This window comes from Heloderma suspectum, chromosome 14 (assembly GCF_057233095.1).
Source record: "Heloderma suspectum isolate Gila_16-S chromosome 14, 16-S_ref, whole genome shotgun sequence".
Classification (NCBI taxonomy): Eukaryota; Metazoa; Chordata; class Lepidosauria; order Squamata; family Helodermatidae; genus Heloderma; species Heloderma suspectum.
Window position 1 is genome coordinate 8,099,761 of NC_139471.1, and position 23,215 is coordinate 8,122,975.

General features: G+C 41.2%; 2 protein-coding genes across 5 annotated transcripts in view; one reads left to right on the plus strand and one right to left on the minus strand.

Annotated features, from left to right (window-relative positions):
* The window catches only part of ANGPTL2 (angiopoietin like 2), a 44,340-nt gene extending 38,365 nt beyond the window's left edge, over positions 1-5,975 (plus strand). For both annotated transcript variants that reach the window (XM_084821514.1, XM_084821515.1), the window contains exons 4-5: positions 3,524-3,794; positions 4,454-5,975. In XM_084821514.1, the coding sequence (XP_084677640.1) occupies positions 3,524-3,794; positions 4,454-4,653 (471 nt within the window). In that variant the 3' untranslated portion in view covers positions 4,654-5,975. The remainder of the gene's footprint in view (positions 1-3,523; positions 3,795-4,453) is intronic.
* Positions 1-23,215, minus strand: part of RALGPS1 (Ral GEF with PH domain and SH3 binding motif 1) — a 310,289-nt gene that overhangs the window by 187,016 nt on the left and 100,058 nt on the right. For all 3 annotated transcript variants that reach the window (XM_084821508.1, XM_084821507.1, XM_084821506.1), the window contains exon 9: positions 12,134-12,260. In XM_084821508.1, coding sequence (XP_084677634.1) covers positions 12,134-12,260 — 127 coding nt within the window. The remainder of the gene's footprint in view (positions 1-12,133; positions 12,261-23,215) is intronic.

Consider the following 23,215-nt stretch of genomic DNA (forward strand, 5'->3'; position numbering starts at 1 on the left):
ACAAGCAAGCATGCAATTCATAGTCCAGGCAGTATTTAAGTCCAAAGAGGCAGCCAAAAGGAAGAGAGAACGGATGATCAATTAAATCAGGATAATGGAGTTGGAAAGAAGCTGAAGGAGTCTGCTGGCATAATGGGAAGGCAGGCAGTAAAGAAAGGAAGAGCTTATGCAAACGTTTTGCATGGAGACTGAGTTCCTGTGGGCAGCCTAATTTATATGAAAAAGGAGCAATAGGAGGTTCCAGTCCCTCTATAGTTTTCTCTATGTTGGAGTTACAGAGGATCAGAATGTTCTGGGGAAGCTTGTCCTTTGTGCCTGACATTGGCTTTACAGAAAAATTAGTAGGATAAGCCCCTGAGGGCTGGGAGAGATGGTTTCGTATAGGGCTAGGTGCAATTCACAGCTTAGCATGGAAGGTGGTTCCCTGTGGTTTCTTTCCACAGCACTCCAGTAGAGTATAAGTAATTTTTGTATGTATAAGTGAGCATCTTGGAGCTCCATGTGTGGGACTAATGCCATGGTCCCTTCCCTCCCAAACATTATCCTCCCTTTTGAATGAGTGATGTTTGGAAGGAAAGAAACCACTGCATAGGCACCAAACATGGGGCTCTAGAATACACAGTCTACCAGAGCAACTTGGGAAGAAGACCTCCTGGGAGCTGCAGCATATTCTAACTGGGCCCACCCATGTAGCTAGACCTTGTGTTTGTTTCTGGAGAAGCGGGGAGTGATCTGGAAGTCGGGGGTATATCCACCACCCCCTTGTCATGGTCAGATCACTATCTGGTGACGTTGGACTTCTCGGTTCCACAACCCCTCCGCAGGGGTGGAGGACCCATTAAAATGGTCCGCCCCAGGCGTCTTATGGATCCAAATGGATTCCTGAACGCGCTTGGGGATTCTCTGGGGCACGCCAACGGCCACTCGGTCGAGACCCTGGTGGGTGGCTGGAATGCCGCAATCACCGGGGCATTAGATCAGGTGGCTCCGAAACGCCCTCTCCCCCTGAACAGGGCTCGGACTGCACCACGGTTCAATCCGCGGTTATGAGCTCTGAAACAGGAGGTGAGACGGCTAGAGCGCCGGTGGCGGAAGTCTCGCTCCAAAGACGATCAGACACGGGCTAGAGCTGTATCTTCAGCCTATCACATGGCGGTGAAGGCAGCAAAAAAGGAATATTATGCTGCCTCCATCGCATCTGCAGAGTGCTGTCCCAGGAGGCTGTTCGAAGTGGTCCGGAGTCTGGTCGGTCCTGTGGCTCTGGAACCACTGGAGCATTCTAAGGCCTCCTGTGAGGCCTTGGCAAGGCACTTTGTAGATAAAATTGATCAGATTAGGTGTGTTACTCTGCACGCTGTGGATACAGTTAGTGAGCAAGAGGCGGCCTGTGCCAAACCGGTTTTGTGGGATCGGTTCCAGCTTCTTCCTCCTGATGAAGTGGACAAGGTGCTTTCATCTGTAAGGCCGACCACCTGCTTACTTGATCCTTGCCCATCGTGGCTCATTATGGGCTGCAGAGAGAGACTGGGTGAGGGGATCAGGGTGGTGGTGAACGCCTCCCTTGAGGAGGGAGTGATGCCATCAGCCCTCAAGGAGGCAGTGATAAGACCGCTCTTAAAGAAGCCCTCCTTGGATCCTCAAGTTCTGAACAACTTTCGCCCAGTCTCAAATCTGCCATTTTTGGGCAAGGTGATTGAGCGGGTGGTGGCGGTGCAGTTGAAGGCACACTTGGAAGAAACTGATTATCTAGACCCATTTCAGTCGGGCTTCAGGCCTGGGCATGGGACAGAAACGGCCTTGGTCGCCTTGGTAGATGATATGAGGAGGGCTCTGGATAGGGGCGAATGCTCCTTCCTTGTTCTCCTTGACCTCTCAGCGGCTTTTGATACCGTTGGCCACGGTATCCTCCTGGACCGCCTGGAGGGGTTGGGCATTGGAGACACCGTATTGCATTGGTTCCGGTCCTTCCTCTCCGGCAGGTACCAGAGGAGGAGGTTTCAGACCCGTGGCCACTCACTTGTGGGCTGCCACAGGGTTCCATCCTCTCCCCAATGCTATTTAACATCTATGTGAAGCCGCTGGGGGCTATCATCAGGAGGTTTGGGGTGCAGTGTCATCAATATGCGGATGACACGCAGCTCTACCTCTCATTCAAATCTTCACCAAGGTTGGCCGTAGAATCCCTGTCTAAATGTCTGGAGACGGTGAGTGGCTGGATGGGGAGGAATAGGCTAAAGCTGAACCCTGACAAGACCGAGGTACTTTTGGTGGGAGACAAGAGGAGGCTGGGGGATGTTGACCTGGTGTTGAATGGGGTACAGCTACCCTTGAAAGCCCAGGTCCGCAGCCTGGGGGTCATTTTGGACTCCCAGCTGTCCATGGAGGCTCAGGTGTCAGCTGTGAGCCGGACAGCGCTGTATCAGCTCCATCTGATACGGCGGCTGCGCCCCTTCCTTCCCGACCATCTGCTCCCATCGGTAGTACATGCCCTGGTCTCCTCTCGTTTAGACTGCTGTAATGCGCTCTACGTGGGGTTACCCTTGAAGACGGTTCGGAAACTGCAGCTGGTACAGAATGCGGCGGCACGCCTGATTAAAGGCAGCCGCCGGCGAGATCACATCACTCCAGTGCTGAAGGAGTTGCACTGGTTACCAGTTGTTTTCTGGGCCAAATTCAAGGTGTTGGTTTTGACCTTTAAAACCCTATATGGTTCCGGCCCAGCCTATCATAAGGAGCACCTCCAGCAGCACCAGACAGGCCGCTTAACAAGATCAGCCTTGGATGGCCTTCTCTCTGTCCCATCAGCCAGGACAGCTAGACTGGTGGGGACGAGGGAGAGGGCCTTTTCTGTAGTGGCCCCCACTCTGTGGACCTCCCTCCCTAGGGAACTCCGTCATGCCCCCTCTTTAATGAGCTTCTGTTGTGCATTAAAAACGTGGCTGTTCAGGCAGGCATTTGGGGTGGGTTAGGGTATTTTAGAAAACGTTTTTATTGTAGAATTTTATTGTTTTATTGTATGTTGTACATCGCCCAGAGATGACCAGCCAGATGGGTGATTAATAAATTAAGTAATAATAACAACAACAACAACAACAACAACAAGACAAAGGGAAGAAATTTCCATACTGTTAAAGTGTGAACTGAGCTTAAATTTTCATGGACTAAAAGAAAATCAAGATTTTTTTTTACCTGACTGCTTTTTAAATGGCCAATCTGAGAAGCAGCTGCCCATAAATTCAAAGAGTTCAACACCCATCAACAAGAAGCCAGACAGACACTTAATAGCTTTCCCAGCACCCTTTGGAAAATAACACTTTTTCTGACAAACAGCTAAGAACCAGGAGGCAGACAAAACCAATGAAGGAACTTATAGTTATATTTTCAGAAATGGCTGTGCATCCCAGAAAATTCCCCTGAATTTACTATCTGAAAGCACAATACCCTCACCATAGTTGAGGATACTGTACAAGCGTTACATAAAATCCATACTGAGTGCTAAAACACTTTTTCTTTTTTTCTACAGCAAGGATTCGGTAACATTGATGGAGAGTACTGGTTGGGCTTAGAAAATATTTATTGGCTGACAAATCAAGGCAACTACAAATTGCTGATAACCATGGAAGACTGGTCAGGCCGTAAAGTGTTCGCTGAATATGCCAGTTTCCGACTAGAGCCAGAAAGTGAGTACTACAAGTTGCGACTGGGCCGATACAATGGCAACGCTGGAGACTCCTTCACGTGGCACAATGGGAAGCAATTCACTACACTGGACAGGGACCATGATGTATACACAGGTACGAAAAGTTAAAGTTACAAGGAATTCTATGAGAAAGCACATTTAAAATGTTCACTCTAGGTGTCAGGGACATTCCCAAGGTACAACTACAGAAATTAAGAGTTCTCAAGCAAAGCCAACAATCTTTGCCTGCATCCTGCAAGAGCACATCAGACTTGCATTCACCTTTCTAAGAGCAGCAAATCAGGCTGGAAAGAGTTAGGCAAAACAGGCAACAAAGGAGGAACCAAGGGGCAGAAAAGGCATGAGAGAAGTAGTCAAGCAAGAGTACCTAACCAAGAGACCTACTGCCTAAGATGCTTAGGCCTCTGATGCAAAAGCTGTCTGAATTTTCCAAAAAGCTTGCTACATCGTCCCAGCAACCAATCAGGCTGTGACTGGCCAAAAGGCAACTGGTGTGGCTGCTGTGTTTGAAGCAATCAAAGGCAGAGAAATCCAGTCAGAGGATTCATACTCAAGACTGGCTTAGTAGCCAGCCATTATTTGTAGGTGCCACCAACCCTGTATGTATGTCCCAAGGACTTGGAGATGAGGGGCTTTGTTCTGAAGAGAGGCAGGAGCATCAAGAACTGTGTACATAGAAAAGCACACAGTTTAAGGCATGCAATATTATACAACCCATTTATTCACAGAGTGATGTCCTCATTTCTATTGCAGGTAACTGTGCTCATTATCAGAAAGGGGGATGGTGGTACAATGCATGCGCACACTCGAATCTCAATGGTGTCTGGTATCGAGGAGGACACTACCGAAGTCGATATCAAGATGGTGTCTACTGGGCTGAGTTCCGGGGGGGCTCATATTCACTGAAGAAAGTTGTCATGATGATCAGACCTAATCCCAACACATTCCACTGAACAATACCTTTCATGAGACAGAATGAAAAGGCAGAAACAGTTGCGTCGGCTATCCAGAACACATCTTTTCAGCAGTGGAGAATGTAATATGTTGTACATTGACTGTTATTAATTGGAGGACTTGTATATTGTATTTTTTCAAGAATTGTTCCAGACCCAAAACGACAAGAAGCATTTCAAAACACGATTCTTAGTACCAAAATTATTTGTTCTTGTTGTGTGTTTTTTAAACAGTTGTCAGGTAAAAAACAGACTGTAGATACATTGAGATGCTAAGAATACTGCCACATCATCTAAATATTTTTGTATATTATATATATTCTCAAATACTGAACATATTCGAAACTGTACAGCAAAACTTTTTTTTATAATAAATTCATTTGACACAGGAAATTATATCCTTTAAAAATATGTAACCAGTAGAGGTACCTTAGACTGTTAAAGTGATTGTTCTTAATTTAATCTTTGTCACCTGTCAAAAATGCTTAGTGTCTGCTTTAAAGTGTCCACACAGTGCCTAGCACAAACAGAAGCCCATGTTTCCTGGGGCTCAAGGTACTATTAGAACTGGACAATGAATCATTTCATACAGAACACACAAAGAATCCAGGTTGTTCTCTTCTCTGCATCTTTTAATAGACCAGTCATTATCCATAAACTGACAAAACAGTTATTTTTGTCATCATCAAAGCAGTATCAGCATTTTTCAATTGAACACCCAGACATTTTAAAAACAATCTAGATCTTACTTGTTCGTTGCATACTTTATAATCAACTTTGTCACATAAATGATAGCTTATGGGTTTCAAGCTATTTTGCACCCTAAGAGTCATTACCTGCTTTGTAGTCACTGCAACAACAAAGAGAGCTATCCAACTTTGCAGGCAAATGATGGATACAGATATAGAACCTATTTAAGTACCCTTAGCCACTATATTATGAACTTTGGGAGAGACTATTTGAAACCCAGAACTATATTTGCCATATTTCACTATTAAATACATATTAAAATTATGCAATCATATTTATAAATAAAGTCCACTGTAGAAACTTGAATTCCTGAATTCTAGTATTCTGCTGAGGTAAGTTTCCAGAATAGGTTATTTTAGCACATGCTGCATTATAGGAACAGTGAAAACCCTTAATTTCAAAACTCTTATTACCTCATTATTTCTTTCCTAATGTATGATGTGCATCAAAAGTTTTGGAGTCTGATGTAGCATGTCTTGTATATAAATGAAAGTAGGAATTTTAATATATTATCAGATTATCCTTGTAATGATGCAAATGTGTAATAAAAGCAAGAAATGGTATTATAGAGGACTTTTAGTCTTATATTATTATCATCATTTATGTATTAAACACCTGAATACCAGGATGAGCAAAAGTGGCTTTAGGAGGTGCTTGAATATAACAGAGGAAGAGAGCTGGATGTCATGTGAAAGGGTATTCCTATAAGAGGAAGCTTCAAGTGGAAGAAAACAGGCAAATATTCATAGGTTTAAGAAGAAGACTGACATATTGTCAAATCCCGGTTCTAAGGAGAAGCAGTTAGAGGAAAGAGGCAACAGATAAAGAGGAACAAGAACATGGGGACATGTGCAAGTAAGTAGAAAAAGTTAAAGTGAAGACAATAAGAAAGAGGAAGCTAACAAAGAGAATGCTACATAGGTGTCATGATATGAACAATGAGTGGGAAAAATCAAATGAGTGGCAGCAGTAGAAAGGCTTAAAAAGTAGAAGCGGGAAAGCCAACAAGAAGCATGTTACGAACAATATGCAATGTAGGAACAAACTAAAACTAAAATATATGCACACCTCAATCCAATGTAGACCATATATGTTGCATACGCTGTAATATATGCTATATACATTGTATATGTATATAGTGAAGAACTAATTGCACATTATTATATTTGGCCAAACTTGCATATAACAGCAGCACTGAAGTTCTTCTATAGATTACAGCCACAGGTAGACATACCATATTTAAGAAAGGATTCATTGGATGCAGTCACTTGTAGGACATATTGCATTTAATGGAATAATTTATCATGGCTTTTGATTCCTGGGTATTATATGGAAACCTCTAACTGTCCATTTTTAGTGCGTTTCGCATGCTCCCCCCATTAGTCACTCACCTTGAAAATACTTGCCTATTTTGCTCCTGGTACACTATTAACATTTCTTAACTTTCCTATGTTCCCTATTGTGACCACACCAGCTTTCAGATAATTTATGTGTTGTTCTCTACTACTCAAGGCCAACTGCCCTCAATGCTGAAGGAGCTGGAACATCTGTCCCAAGAATCCCCAGCTGTGGAAAGGGGTTTAAACCAGGAGGAGGAGGCTATCTGAAACCCCTTTTCTTTCTGCTTTCTTTCCTTCACACCCACCTATATTAGCCAAAGCACAGTTTTACCTCTGCCTCAACAAGCGCAATTTCCAAAACCAATTTAACCATATAAGAACTTGTTTCCATTCATATAATTACATATTTGGAAGCTGCATGAATGATGAGGACTGCGTGAGAGGGGTGGTACTAGAATTGAATGGGAGTTATACAACTTCATTACATCCTTGCTGATGGGTCTTATTGGGTCTTTGAACAAAAGGTTGGATGGGGAATAAACTGGGCTCCAGGTGTGGTGGAGGTATCAGTAGGAATGGTTAAATGATGTGGGAAGGGATTATTTCTTATGTATTTGTTACATTTATACTCCACCTTTTCCTACAAGGAGCCCAAGGCAGCGTACACAATCCTCCTCCTCTCCGTTTTATCCTCACTACAACCTTGTGAGGTAGGTTAGACTGAGAGTCAATGACTGGCCCAAAGTCATCCAGTGAGCCTCACAGCCAAGTAGTGACTTGAACCTGGGTCTCCCCAGTCCCAGTTCAACACTCTAACCACTACACCACCCCAACTCTCACTGACCAGGATACAGTCATTCATTATGCACTGCAGAACACTAGGGGTCCCTGCTGATTTCCTGCTTTTGCCTAGCCCCAAAAAGAAACAGTGCTGATTCCATAGATAAAGCACAGCAGGGGTCAACCAGCATAGGCAGGCCTTGGGGGAAGGCGGAGAAGCTTGATGAAGATATGGATTCTTTCCAGGAAAAAAACAACTATGGATGCCAGGTGGTGGAATTGCTTCTGAGACGCCAAATTACTAAATCGAACACTCTTCCTCTAACCCCCCTCCCTCCAAAAACTACCCTGGGTTATCCTTAATAGTGTGATCAGAAGCACAACTATGAAGAATTAAGGTTAATTCACATTACTTCTGCCCAGGAAGGATATAAGCCAAGATGCTTTGCCAGAGTAGAGCAGTGTACAATAGCTTATCACCGTTGTGCAATCAGAAGATCCCAAAGGGCTGGAACAACAGTAAGAGAAGGAATTCTTTCTCTTTCTTGCAGGAAGATAGAGAAATGTATACCTACAAGCAAGAGATGCCAATATATAAGGAGATATGTTTAAACAAGGTTCTAGGTGAAACCCTTTGAGAAAATGCCTTCTTACAAGTGGAGAAATATACCTGCAGGAAAGCATTGCCAAAAAACCCTTACTTTATGCTCATTCAAAAAATTCTAATTGGCTGAGATTTTTAAAAGGTGATCTGTCTGTAGCCCTCCCCTGTTCTGCCTTGACCACATGGTCATGAATGCAAGATATATTAATTTGCTTTCTAAAAGGTAAAAAAGAGCCAATTCTCCAATTTGACTTTAGCACCCCTGGAATACATACTGACTTGCAAGGGTCAATTACCAAAGCCCACTTCCTTCCACAGCAGCTGTAAAAGGATAATTTGTAAAGGTTCTGCATGGTGCTGGAGCAGAAACAAACCATTAACAAAACAGCCATTTTAACTGACAGACATCTTTTTCCAGATGTCTAGATATTTTTCTGATACCTAGAGTTTATATCAGCATGCTGTATGCACTAGACATAAAGTCAAGGTTATTAATGTATTTTGATATGCTGGTAAGTATGTGATCTCTTTGTTCATCTTGGATGTACCTAATTGTATATAATAACCTAGAAATGACCCATGTTAAGGGCTAGCAAGACAGTATTCTAATGTAACACATAAATTCACTGGCAATATATAATTGAGGTGGGTGGCCAAAGGAATGAAAACTTATGGGAGTTGGAAAAGTTTCTGGAATCTTTAAAAATGTCCTCAAAGGCTGCTGCTTCCTCAAACCACAAAAACTGTGCTGCGTTCAACTAAAAATGAACCTCATAATTTTGAATATGAATCTAGAGCTTCCCCTTTCTTCATCCAACTATAAAAATTATAGGCAGAGAAGACCCTAGAAATATGCACAATTCCTTTGATGTCAATACTACTTTATTAATTCCAGCCCTGTTTCTTTTCCATCGCATGCCACCCCCATTGCAGCAACTACTCGATTGCATTGTACTCTCTTGGCAGTCCTTTATTAGCTGTGTGCTTTCAAATGTTGGATGAGATGGTTGCCACCAATTGAGGGAGAGATGAGACAAAAAGCAAAGTTTTACTGCAAAAAAATCACAGGTTTTTTAAACTTTGGAATAAGTTGCAAAATATGCTTAGTTTCTTGCATACCACATATTAACGTGTCTTGAGGTCATGTCAGTTAATTGATTCTGCTGAACTAGACAAACAGAACAAAATGTACTATATGCTTTACTGGTGCTATCGCAATTACCCATAAGGAGATGATATTTGAACAGATGAGCTCACTGGACTTTGCATATTTTTTTTAAATCAGAAACTGGGATGTAATGCTAATAGGTAAAGAAAGAAGATAGCACAGCAGGAAAGATCATGGAAACCAGGAGTCATGAGCAAAATGTTATCCTGGTACTTAGGCAACAACTGAAACATAAACTGGACACAGCATTACAGAATCCAGTAAGTAGGAGTAGCTAAAACTCAGGAGAAGGCAGCTATGGGAACATGGCATTGGCTGGTCTTCTTCTGAGCCCAGTAGCAGAAGAGAAGAGAAATGCTTCTTGTCTATAAAATGCTTCTTGCCAAAGTCAAAAATTGTGTGTGGATTTGTATGTTTGTGGCTAGCTGCAGGGCCATCTGTCATGCAGGGAATAAGGGGGAGCTGCCCTGGATGTAATCACACTGTAGGGGCCCACTGAGCCTGTCATTTGGGCCCTATAGTTGCTGCCCCTTTTACTTCACATTCTCACTTGCCAGAGTGTATGACAGGAGTCACTGGGTTACATTATTACTTTGTTTATACTTTCCCTTATTAACAAGTACACCCTCTCAATCATGGTACAGGCCAGGTTTCTGATTTCAGCTATGAGTCATCCTATTGGCCATCTTTCATACTACTGGTCTCTCTCCCATTCACTCTGACTTCCTTCACCTTGGATTGGCTGGCCACCGTTTGTTCCCTCCCCTTTACTCATGGTTTCTTTTCTGACTGTGCAGAGCATTTAGTTTCTCTCCCCTCTTCCTGCAATATCCAGCAAGGGAGCCTCTGTTGAACATTTTAATAGTGGTATGAGATTCAGTGCAGATTATATTGTAGTAGAGCTTACAGATTCAGTCTCTTGCATTTTTAGTAGTGTTTTTTATTCAATCTGCTCATTATAATTCTTGTGCTTTTTTAATCAAGTCTGGTGGATTCAACTTTTCACCTTTCTTATGGGGCCTTTCCGAGAAGCGTAAACCTACCTTAATGTGTTTCTAACAAATAGTGCCTATGACAAAATTACATCCCGGGCAACGCTGGGTATATCAGCTAGTTATTTATATAGTGTTTTTCCCATGTCCCCCTTAACAAGGTGGCCTTGGAGACTGCACAGGCAGTCTCCAAGGCCACCTCCCCTAGAATGCCTATGGGGGTGTGGCTGCGGCAGCAGAGGGAGGTCGTGCACCAACATTGGTTTCTGCTGGCACAACATCACTAACACTGGTGGAATGCCAATTCTAGATACTGGCCTCTGAATATTTATTCAGCAAAGTCACAAAACAAACACAGAAACATATGTTATGGTGTTGAAGCCAAACCAATCACAGGATAAATACCAAAAGCTCAAAGAAAATGTCCTAACAAAGGACCTCTTGCGCATTCAAATAGTAAGCTTTGATAAAGTCTATGGATTCACAGTAGAAAATTGCTTTTACATTGGGCTTCTTTAAATATTTCTGTGTTCTAGCATTTTGCAGTTTTATGAAGTATCTCTGATTACTGAAATCAGTATCTTTCCCTCCACCCCGGTTTTTGGTAGCAACATTCATTTACATTGATTTGGTGATCTTCTAGATATCTTATGCAAGAGTCTTACACTGAATAGATTATGCTGGGAGTTCCCCAACAACCATTAGAGTTATTGCTTTAGGATGCAATCCTATGCATGTTTAGACAGAAAAAAAGTCCTATAACTCCCAGCATTCCTCAGCCAGCATGGGGACTTTTTCTGTCTAAGCATGCAAAGGATTGCACCCTAAGACATTCCTAAGGCTTCTTTCCATGTCATGGTAAAGACTGAATACTGTATTACTATGTATGTCTGTAAATGTCTCTAAACCCCACTATTTCAGGCCAAAGAGCTCCCAGAGCAGCTTACAAATGAGATACATTATTGTATTTTACAGTAAAATAAAAAACCAATATAAAACACAGTAAAAACAGTAGAAGAGAAACACCAATTGAAAGAGAAAACTAAAACAGAAGGATTAAAAAGTCTAAAATGCCTGGACAAATAAAAAGGTCTTCATATGGCACTAAAAAGACATTAAGCTTAGGATCAGGCAAGCCTCCCTGGAGAAGGCATTCCAGAATCAGTGCGCCACAAGCGAAAAGCCCCTTCTCCAGTCATCACTTGCATCACTTCCCATGCATTTAAGTTTTCTGTGCTGTCTGGGAGGAACCTGTAGAGCTATCATAATCCAAGGACACTACAAGAATCTAGAAACCTGGAGAGCCACATTAAGATATAAATTGGAAATGTCTCGTTCACCTCATTTAAGAAGTTTCCTCCATTTTTCTGGGACATCGAGTGCAGAGGCACAACACTGGGTGGGGGTGAAGTTGTACCCCAAATACATTTTATCTTGGGAAGACTTGGCAAACAGGCCTTGGTTCACAGAATTAGCCATATTTGGATCAGATAGGAATTTTCCACCAGGTCATAGCAGTTAGTGACCTTAGATAACTTTGCAAGGCTTCAATGTAGCGACATGATGAGAGAACCTCTGTGTTAGGATAATGGGCCTATTCTGTGGTGCCTTTCACATTCCCCACAACTCTGAACATGGTGATTCCTCCTTCATCACATGGCAGGAGGGCAATGGCCATATTCCCGGTTGTAAGGATATTTTTTAAACACTGGCTAGTTGAACCACACTGGTTTAACATGTGGTTTGGATCTGATATGCCTGGGATTACTTGTTAGTCAGAAACAGCAAAAACATCTTATTGAAGACTGTTTTCGGCGCATAAGAACTAGACAATTCTCACACTTACCTAAATAAGGAATACAGGGGACCATCTTTAAGCATCTGATGTAATCCCGCATCCTCTTATAATTATCTTCCTTAGACATTAAGTAGTCTAGCTTCTCAAAGGTGGTCTTGTCTTTGCGATTCAAAAGCTAAAAAAGGAAGAAGTTCAAGTAAACTATTACAATTCTCCAAAAAGGCCAATTCACAGAATACAGGAAAGCATTCTGGGTAGGTTTCTTTAGGCTGAAGTTTGCTTTGTTTAAGAGGTGGAGGGACTAGACTAAATTTTAAGTGGTCCACAGTAAATGTACCTAAGAGGGGATATATTAAACATTTTGAGGAATATTACAGGAATATCCTTTCTTTTTACAAAACTTCAAAAGTTAGGAACAATATTTCATTCTATCACTACTACTCTTTCTTCATTTAAGCTTGAGTGTTTTATACTACATATAACCTATACAAGTTTCCTCTGCCAGCTAAATTCTTTGATATGAGCCAACATAACAATTTATTTTTGCTTACACCTTTGCACCTCAGCCTGCCTAATCTCAGACATACCCTGATCCACAAATATAAACTTACCCATGTCCTACACATTCATGCACTTGCCCACCCAACTCCCAATCTGTTCTCACTTAGGAAACTGCCTTATACCAGGCCAGACTATTTGTCCATGTAGCTCAGTATTGTCTTCTCAGACTGGCAGCAGACTTTCCAATCTCTTGTTATACAATCATGTTAACTGGAGATATACCAGGAATTCAACCTGGGACCATGATCTCCCTTTCTCACTCTTGGCCCAACTACTCTGCCTTCCTGAGGCAGGCAATGAGAGGCCTCAGATCCCAGCTTCTTGGGGCTTCAGTAAAACCCTTTAGCTTAATCTCATCTCAGATGGACAGTTCTACAAGATGAATTATCGTCTTTACGGATCTATCTTTTGCTAAACCATCATCTGATTCTATGGTCACACTGCCAATGACATCCCTTCAATTTATTTATTTACAATATTTGTATAATGCTCCACATCCAAAGATCTCGGAGCAGTGAACAGCAGACAGGATGAAAGAATAAAAAGACCATGTTAAAATAATTAATATTTTTAAAATGAAACAGAGTTCTGACAAAACAAATTTTGATAAACTGCAACTGGACACTCAAGGAAGGTCTCTCAAAATAATAATGTCTTCAGAAGGCACCGGAAGGAACACAATGTTGGTGCAGGGAGTTCCATAGGAAGGGGGCCACCACACTGAAGGCTCTCTTCCTGGTGGACTCCAGTTGGGCCATGGGTCCATGTGGAACCACCAGGAGCATGCCCTCTGATGACCTCCATGACTGGGCAGGTTGATAAGGGAGCAAGCGCTCTCTCAGGTATCCTGGGCCCAAGCTGTTTAGGGCTTTGTACACTAATATTAAAACTAGCCTGATAGCAAATACAAAACCAGTGCGGTTCCCTCAGCAAAGGAGTTGCATGCTTAATGCAATGCAGTAAGAAGATTCCACTACAGGAGAAGAAGACAACTGGACTGTCAGGCACATTTGAAATTTTGAGAGAGTGTCATGGGCACTCTGGCAAAAAGGCTGCCAGAAACACACATACACAGATGCACAGAACTCCAGGCAACACAGACACATATACCAGACACGCACAAAAGCCAGGCAAAACACATACACCAACACTAACAAACCACCTAACACACACATCACGCCAAAGAACAACAGGCAAAACACACACACACACAGCGCAGGTGCCATCCAGGATGTTCCCTATTACTGCCAGCTGTGGTCCCAATCTGGATCAGGCTCCCCACACCTCCAATTTAATTGCCCAAAAGACATCAAATTATAATGTAAAATGCTGGCATAGGGCAAAGTGTTAACACCCCCTACCTCCTCCTCTAGGGTCCTGATCCATATTAGTTCCTGTGCACTTACATTTGAGTAAAAAAGAAAAAAATGAGTAAACAAAAGACAAAAAATTGAGGAAATGTCCATAGATAGAGGAGACTCTCCTCTTCAGACAGTTGCCCTCCAATGTAGAGGGTGACAAGAAAGATGAGGAGGCACAGCTAGCATGCTCTTCCCCAGTCCCTCTCTTAGCTTCCAGTTTCCTGGCTTAAGTCAACATGAGTTAGCCTTAACTCTGGTTAGCAGGTATTTTGATCACTGAATATATATATAACATCACAGCATTAATATAAGATACCAGAACACACATGGTGAACAGGTGGCATTTCTTCTATAAAGCTATATATATATATACACACACACAACCACACAATTGCTGGTGTGAAATGGCAGCTGTGTCTCTGGAGTTTATTATAAGAACCCAAGTACTAGTACAATGTCTGGGAAAAGCGCAAAGGGAGTGCGGGAACTGGTGTGGTATTCTATGCATCTAGCAAGCTATATGTTACCCAACCTGCTATAGAGCTTTTGTAGTGACTGACATCATCCATGCCAAGTTTAACTGAGTGCGTTTCATTCATTCTGTTTGTTATATAGTGTTATATAGTTTTAGAAATTAAGAGATGTAGATTCCTTGAGAGCAGCTGCAAGTGACCAAGCATATTACAAGCATAGCCAATCTAAGCTTTTCAAAATGGGTGAAGTCTTCAAAACTATTTAAACTATTTTGTTTTCAGTCCTGAAATTGGTTACACACATGCTAAAAGTATGTGGAAAATTCCATGTGCTCCTAGTTAAGCAATGCCATACAGATAGATGGGCTGTAGAATAATGACTTTGGACATAACTGAGCTGGGAAGAAAAAAAAAGTCTGTGGTTTAATATGGCAACATGTTAAATTTTGCTGCATTTAAGCTGCAGGTCACAAGAGAACTTGCTTGAAATTTTAAAATTGTTAGAATAAACAATATCTAATCAAGAGAACATAAGTGCTTTAAAATAAGAAGAGTTGCTATTCTCGAACAAAGTTTTTGCTACCTTCAAGCAGCAGATGCTCAGAATACTGCAAGTCATCTCCCTAGTTCTACTGAACAAAAAGTTTTACCACAAAATGCAAAATTATATGACACATCTTCAGCTTATACTTCATATATTTTCAAAAGGCAAAATATAGGATATTCAATTTTCCAGCAAACAGCAACAGGGTCTTGTATGGATGTTACTTCCTTCTAAAACCCGCATTTGAAAACAACTTGAATGAGTGCACTAAATGTGGCTGGCAGTTACACAGCTATGCAGGCACTGTACATAATGCACAGAGGAAATGTCACAGCCTTCTAACCTTACAGGCAGCAAACAACACTACAAACTTAAATCAGGTTAACAGTCATCCCCGCTAAACCTGGGAATCGTAGTTCCATGAAGTGGAGACAATCTCTAGAACCTCTAACCATGAATTCTCAGTACTTCACTGCAATTCGAATGATTTTTTGGGAAAAAACATGTAAGTTAAAACCAATATATCTGGAGTGTATGCAAAAACAGAATGATGAGCATTTTGCTACAGCCTCCCTCCGGCACCTACTTGGTGTAATTGGTGAAATAAGCAGGCTTACACAGTTGGACTGCCTCTTCTCCCCAAACCTGTGTGGCTTCAGCAGCAGTGATGTGCTTACATCATGGCAAAAAGCATAGGGAAAAAACACCTCTTGAAACTGTGGCCAAAAGCCCTTTAAAGGAGGAAGGCAGCCTCGCTATGTAGGTGAAGATATGCTAACATATTGTGTTGTTCACATGACATGGTATTCAAGTGGTAACTGCAGTTTTCATGCAGTTCCTTAAGTGTGCTATAATTAGTTACCATGTGATCAAACCTCACAAACCATCACCTCTTATCACATAAGGCACCTGCCAAGCAAAGGGAGCCAAGCTGTGTGGAAATAAGCAAATCACAAGTTGCCTAGTTAAACATAGATGGAAGTATGTTGCCCATACGCCTGAAGATTCCTAGGGCTGAAAACCAACTGTCCTGGAGTGATCCATTCAACTGATACTGCCAGTAAATTAGTAAGAACTCATTAAATCTTCTTGCCACTACTTGAGGTTTGTGTAGGAGATATTGAGCCATTTTTAATCTTAGGGGGAGTAGGATAACATTATCAACAGAGAGTCCTGTGTCACCTTAAAGACTAACAAATGTATTATGGCATATGTTTTCATGCACTGGAATAACATATTCTTTCTTCTGGCTACAAAGACGTTTTCTATTCTAAACTTTTAAATAATTTTCAATGGAAAATATGTTCAACTGATAATTTAGGTGTTCCAAGATGAAGATAATAGAGGAGGTACACAGGAAAGGTACACAGGAAAGCTTTCCTAGAAACTGCAGGTTGACATGTTTTTGGACTATTTTGTACATTTTCAAGCACATAATGTGAGAAAAGAAGGGAAGCCTGTGGTTTTGGCAGCCTTGCTTACAAGTGGTAGTGATCTGAGCGTGTGTGTCTTACCACAGGTTGCTACAAACTAGAAGACACAGGAAAATTATTTCAGGAAGAAGTAGAATTAGAGAAGGATAAAGACAAAGTTTGACACTGGATAAACATTACAACTTCTGCCAAAAAAAGGAATATGTAATCAACATCAGCAGCAGATAAATTCCACAATGAGGTCCTATACAATTTAGCTGCTGCGCTGTTTGCTACTTCTTACTTCTTTTTCGCTACTCAGGCTATTTTCCTTTCACTCCTTTTTTTATCTTGTACACAGAATCAGGTCTCCCACCCTCCCCCTGAGACTTCAGGGTTACCTCCTCCTTCAAACAATAAACCAATCCCATCTTTGCAATCTTCACAGAGATTTTGTCTGTATAGAGAAATAGTAATATATGAATGTGGCCATTATCTAAGAACTAAATCAAGGGCATGACAATTCTTCTAGCTCAAGTCACTGTCTATTATTAAACATGTGCGTCTGTGTGTGTGTCCGCGCGCGCGTGCACGTGAGTGCAAAGTGGATAGGGAGATGTTTTTCTCACTCACTCATAATACTATAACTCAGGATCATCCAATGAAGCTGAATGGTGGGAGATTCATGACAGACAAAAGAAAGTACTTCTTCATACAGCACGGAACATATTATTACAAGATGTGGTGACAGCCATCAACTTACATGGTTTTAAAGACAAATTCATGGAGGATAAAGCTATCAGTGACTACTAGCCATGATTTTGTCCCCAGGATAAGAGGCAGTATGGCTTTGGATACCAGTTGCTGGGGAACAACAACAGTATAAGGCTATTGCCTTAATGCCCTCCTTGTGGACTTCCTGGACACATCTGGTTGGGGGCAACAGGAAGCTGGGTTTCTAGCCTCTGGTCTGATCCAGCAGGGCCCTTTTGTTCTTAAGAGTCAGAGGTATCTTTTGACAGAAATTATTTTTTTAAAACGTATTTTGTTTACCTTGATTTTTAGCAGGGCATTTTATTGTATGTGTTTAAAAAAATGTTGCTCCAAGCTGGAGCAATATTAAAGTTTATTAAAAACAAAATTAAGGAGCTTCTCACAGAGACTTCATATGCTAACCCCTTGAAAGAAAGAATGCTGTGGAGCTGGCTAATGAAAATATGCATCTCCAAGCAGGAAGACATCTATAGGGGGCAACTGAACCTAAGCTACTCCTCTTTTTGAACAATTTCTGCAGCAGCATGGGTCTGAATTGATCATCCTTTCTAGCAGTTAACTCTATGCTGCAACAACTTGTAAAGTAGAATAGTTAAGACATATTTTGTGAAACTACCAACTCAAAATGTCCCAAGTACTAATGAGAGGGCCACAAAGTGACTTTATCAAGGCATGCTATCCCACTAACTAGAAATTTAAAACAATTTTTTAAAAATTAAAACATATCCAAATAATCTTTAAATGCAACACTGCCTGTGTTGTCATATAGAAAATCCCTATTAATATTTGCCTTCTCATCATGGCTTCTTGCAGACTCCATTGAAAGTATGCTTCTAGCATACAACTCACTGTTACATGTGGGAGAAATCGCTAAATCATATGGGTTAGATTGGGATGGGATAGCTCTTCTGTCGTAAAGGCAAGATGAAGTAGCCATAAATCAGAAGGTATAGGTTTAGTGTGCAGGTAGGAAGCTTTCTTGAATGAGGAGTAGATAGGATGGCCATTTCAGGGTACTGTCTTCTGTTGGGAAGTCAGACTGCTGCTGCTCTGCACTAGGGTTATAACTTAAAAGTAGAATTTTAAATAAATAAAATGACATCAATACCATGACACACAGCCTCTGAAAGGGGACATTTTTCTGTCTCTTGACTGAAACATGGTGTAAATTATAGTTCAGAATAGCAGACAAAATGTGAGCTAGCAGTCCTGTTTCTAGTACAAGTGTGAGACTGTGCACACTTTAATAATTCTTGGGTTTTTATTGTTGGTCTTTGGAGATAAAGCGAAGAGAGGGAAGAATTTCCAGTAACAGCCAGGAACATACTCATGCTTACAGAATGCAAATGTTATTTACTATATATACTTAAACATTTACCGCCTATGAACCTCTGTTCATTGGCTGTACTCCCCTGATGTCATGAAATGTTTAAGTCAATTTGTTTAGAACTTGTCATAACAAAACTGAGGTTTTGCCAAAGAACTGAACACAATTACACATTTGTCTTTTATATAGTCCACATTTATTTTAAAAAATATTTCTGCAGGATATAAGCAGCCACAAAGACAGATGAAGGCATCTTTCTGGTTGTGTTTTTATCCAGGTTAATTAATAAAAATCATTTTTTAAACTGAGTTTCCCAGTGTTTAGCCAGCAGGGTAAAGAGCTGGAAAGCTGAGAAGGAAGAGGGCCTATGAGGTAAAGGGGAAAAGAGCTGGACTGGGGGAGAGGCAGTGAGGCAAAAGAGGCAAGAGAACTGAGGAAGCAATGGTAACTGTCAAATTTTGACAGCAGAATTCTAGTTTCCACAATGTTAACAGTCTAATTTACAGCTTATGTCACGATGTACCATTTCCCTCCTAGGAAAATACCAATATTCACTTCTACAAGTGTGACCCTCATATCAAAAGGCTGTAACAACCTCTATGGAAAAAGTTAAAACATAATTTGTAAAGAATATGCTATTAACTCTTTGTTCTTTATAATTAAGGCAATTATTCACTGGACTCCAGATGTTAAGAAAGGACTCCATCTTATTATACTTGGAAGCATACATCCTTCAAAAAAGTCCATGTCATAAGAATGGAATGTTTCCGATGATCAAAATTTAACTGAGACGAGCCTTTGCCGTGCTGTAAATTCCTTCCAAAAGCTGTTATCAAACTGGTTTGGCTTTTCCTCCTAACACTTTGTTAAATTTATGGCTTGAATAATTCAGAAATGTTGGTTTTTAAGCCCAGTTCTCTATAACGTTCACATGCTTAGGCATGTGAGTGGTATCAGGAGAGACCTCCTTGCCCAGAGAGCATCTCAGGGGTGCAATATGGACTCCTTGAGGCCTGCGTCTTCTGTACCTATCAGTTAAAAGCCAGCACTGACTGATGCCCTGTAACACCCATAAGGGCATCACATATCGTGACAGAAAGCAAACCAAAATATGCAGTTATTTCCACTGGGTCTAGTGGTGCATTACCAATTTTAGATCACCTCACCGCTTGCCTAGGACCTGGGAGCTTAGATGACAAATGATGGTCACTCTTAGTGATAAGAGTTGGAGGAACTACAGTGTTTGCCTCTCCTGACTCCTTTCCACTTGCTAAACTTTACTGCCAAAAAAGGTAGTTCAGTTCTCCTTACACTGAGCATAGAATTTCCATGACACAGTTTCTCTCCATCTTCTGGGTTTAAAATGTTTTAAGATGCTACACTAGAGGAAGTTCACCTCATCCCCAATCTCTGCCCCAGAAAACTGCACTTTAAGGGACACTCCTGCATCACGTGGTGTTTTTTTTTAACCGAGCAACAATTCCCAATTCTGTAGCAAAACATGACATGCTCCTTGCACCAGCACCTAAAGTCTGGCTCCTGATACTTAAACAAACAAAAGATGTTGCACCCCTCATCTCATTCATTCACCTCTACCCAATGAGGTAGGTCAATTTCATTCTAATGGTGGAAAACTGGTTCAGACAGTGAGCAACACCAATGAGTTTACAGCTGAGCTGACCTGTGAATTCAAATGTAATACTATTAGTTGGTACTTTTCGGCTGTAGACTCCCTACAGCCAAACACGTTTTGATAAGAAACAAAACTGGATCAGGGGTTCTGTCTAATGCAAACATTAAGCATCAGTTACAAATACCATGCCTTCCATTTTATTCAGGCACAAAATGACCATCAAATATCTTTGTTTAGTGTTAATTTTTCTTGGTGCAGTGGATATGGACTGGGAGACTTGCATTCAACCCATTGTCAGCTATGAAGCTCACACTATCATCCTGGGCTGGTTACTATTTCTCAGGACTGCTGTGACGAGATAATTGGATAGCCTTATATATGCCCTGAGCTCCTTAAAAGAAGGGTGGAACACAAATGTAATAAATGAGGGTGGGGTGGGGGAATATGTACCAATGTCTCCTCTCCTACTCTTCTTGCTTATCTTCCTTTCCAAACAGACACTAGGCTAAAATTGAACCCCACCCCCACCGCAAAAACCATTCACATGTTTTCTGTGCGTAACAAACAAGCAAATGTAACTGCCGTCTCTTAACAAAATGCACCATTTTCCTTTCAGAGAAATCTGGAACACTTCTGAGAACTATATAGCCTTAATTTACTTATTTAAATGTGAAGTTGCATGGTATTTGTCTAGTGGTGTTTAGCTTTACAGAACATCTTCTATCACTTCATAAACTGTACTCTGGAGTTTCTCCTCTCATAAGAGTGACCGCATTTCCAACTTTCCCTTTCCATATTCAAGCAAGCATAAATAGTTTATTCTTCTTTACCAGCTACGAGCCATCATCTGGAGAAGAAAGAAGCTCACAAAAATATCCAAGAGTAAATAAATGTCTTAAAAATCTCATTTTACATATAATAGATTTGTTTCTAACAAAGACACCACACCTGGAAACTGTTATCCACGGAAAAAGAGTGTGTTATTCTAAAAAAACAAAACCTGCAAATAATATCATATTTTCTTTTCCAAGCACAGCATTGCTTTCTGACATAAAAATGTACTTGGAAAACAAAGGAAAACCCTTGAATATAAACACATCTATATTTCCCCCCCCCCCCCTTTCTGGCTGAATCTTTCCTTTAAGAAAAGGTAAACAGGTCTGTACTGAAATGGTTTGTTTAAGAAATGTATTTACTTTGCTTATTGAAACATTGCACAAGTCCTTGATTATGGTGTAATATCAGCCTTAAATATTGCTACTGTAAGCTGGAGAGAATTGGGAGATGGCAGATCTGCATGTTGTTAGGGATTTGCCTCTGTAGTTATTTACTGGAATCACTCATATTGCTACAAGTGCTTACTTGAGAGGACAAAGACTAGACAGCTGCTAAATCTCAATGAATCAGTCAAAGGGAAGGAAACATCTACCTTAAAGGACCTAAATAAAGGGCCTGTCTATACCAGAAATTGATTCCCAGCTTTTTAAATGCCAGATGCCAGTCACCCAATTAAGTATAGTGCCAAAATGTTGTTGACTCAGCAGTATAAACTACACAGAGCTCTACTTTCTCCTTCTCCTACTCAGCTGCAGATACAGAAGCAAAATTCTTCAGTACCACTTTGTTTCTAATCCACCAGAGACACAATAAAATGACAAGCGAGTTCCTCTTCAAGATCAGGAAATATTCTGATGAACACGGCACTTCTCATTCTCTCCAGTATTCTTTGTGGAGTCATGCATATACCCCTGCTCAGCACTGCTAAAGAAAAATGTAGAAATCACAACTGAGGGCAGTTGTTACTCAGCAAATATAAAACTCTTCATTAAAATATGGGAAAATCTTAATTGTGTCTTCTTCTCCCCATCCCAATGCTGTAAAATCTGCAGCTTTACATATGCGACCTTCCACTGCATCAGCTTTAAGAAAAGATCGGCCTACTTACTTTACTCTTTTTGAAAATAATTCTCAGAACAATAAAACCTAATGCCATAATTTCAATTTGTTGACGGCAAGATACTGAAACTTCCTTCTAGTATATTCTTTTTCCTGTCCTGAGAAAATACTTAGAAACATAAAATGTGCATAAAACATTAGAGAAGCCAGAATTGCTCCCAACTCTCTCTTAACACACCTTCTTTCTGGCTAGTAGCAAAAAAGAACAACGCTGTGTTTAGACTTCCAGTGAGTTTAAAGAACAGTAAGATCCATTCCCCCTTCATGGATCACTGCCTTGTTGTGGCGAAGGGGCTTGCGTAATTCAGTGAAGCCATAAGCTATGCCGTGCAGGGCCACCCAAGATGGGCAGGTCATGGCGAAGAGTTCTGACAAAATGTGGTCCACTGGAGAAGGAAATGGCAACCCACTCCAGTATTCTTGCCAAGAAAACCCCATGGAACGTATCACAAGGCTAAAAGAGATGATGCCGGAAGATGAGCCCCTCAGGTCAGAAGGTGTCCAATATATTACTGGAGAAGAGCAGAGGGAATTTCCAAGTAGCACTAGAAAGAGTGAAGCGGCTGGGCCAAAGCTGAAAGGACACTCAGCTGTGGATGTGTCTGCTGGTGAAAAGAAAGTCCGATGCTGTAAAGAACAATATTGTTTAGGAACCTGGAATGTAAGATCAATGAATCAAGGTAAGCTGGAGGTGGTCAAACATGAGATGGCAAGACTGAACATCGACATCTTGGGAATCAGCAAACTAAAATGGACAAGCATGGGCGAATTTAATTCAGGTGACCATCATATCTACTACTGTGGGCAAGAATCCCTTAGAAGAAATGGAGTAGCACTCATAGTCAACAAAAGGGTGGGAAAAGCAGTACTGGGGTACAATCTCAAAAACGATAGAATGATCTCAGTACGAATCCAAGGCAAACCATTCAACATCACGGTAATTCACATCTATGCCCCAACCACTGAGGACGAAGAAGCTGAGGTTGATGGGTTCTATGAAGACCTACAACACCTTCTAGAACTAACACCAAAAAAAGATGTCCTTTTCATCATAGGGGATTGGAATGCCAAAGTAGGAAGTCAAGAAAT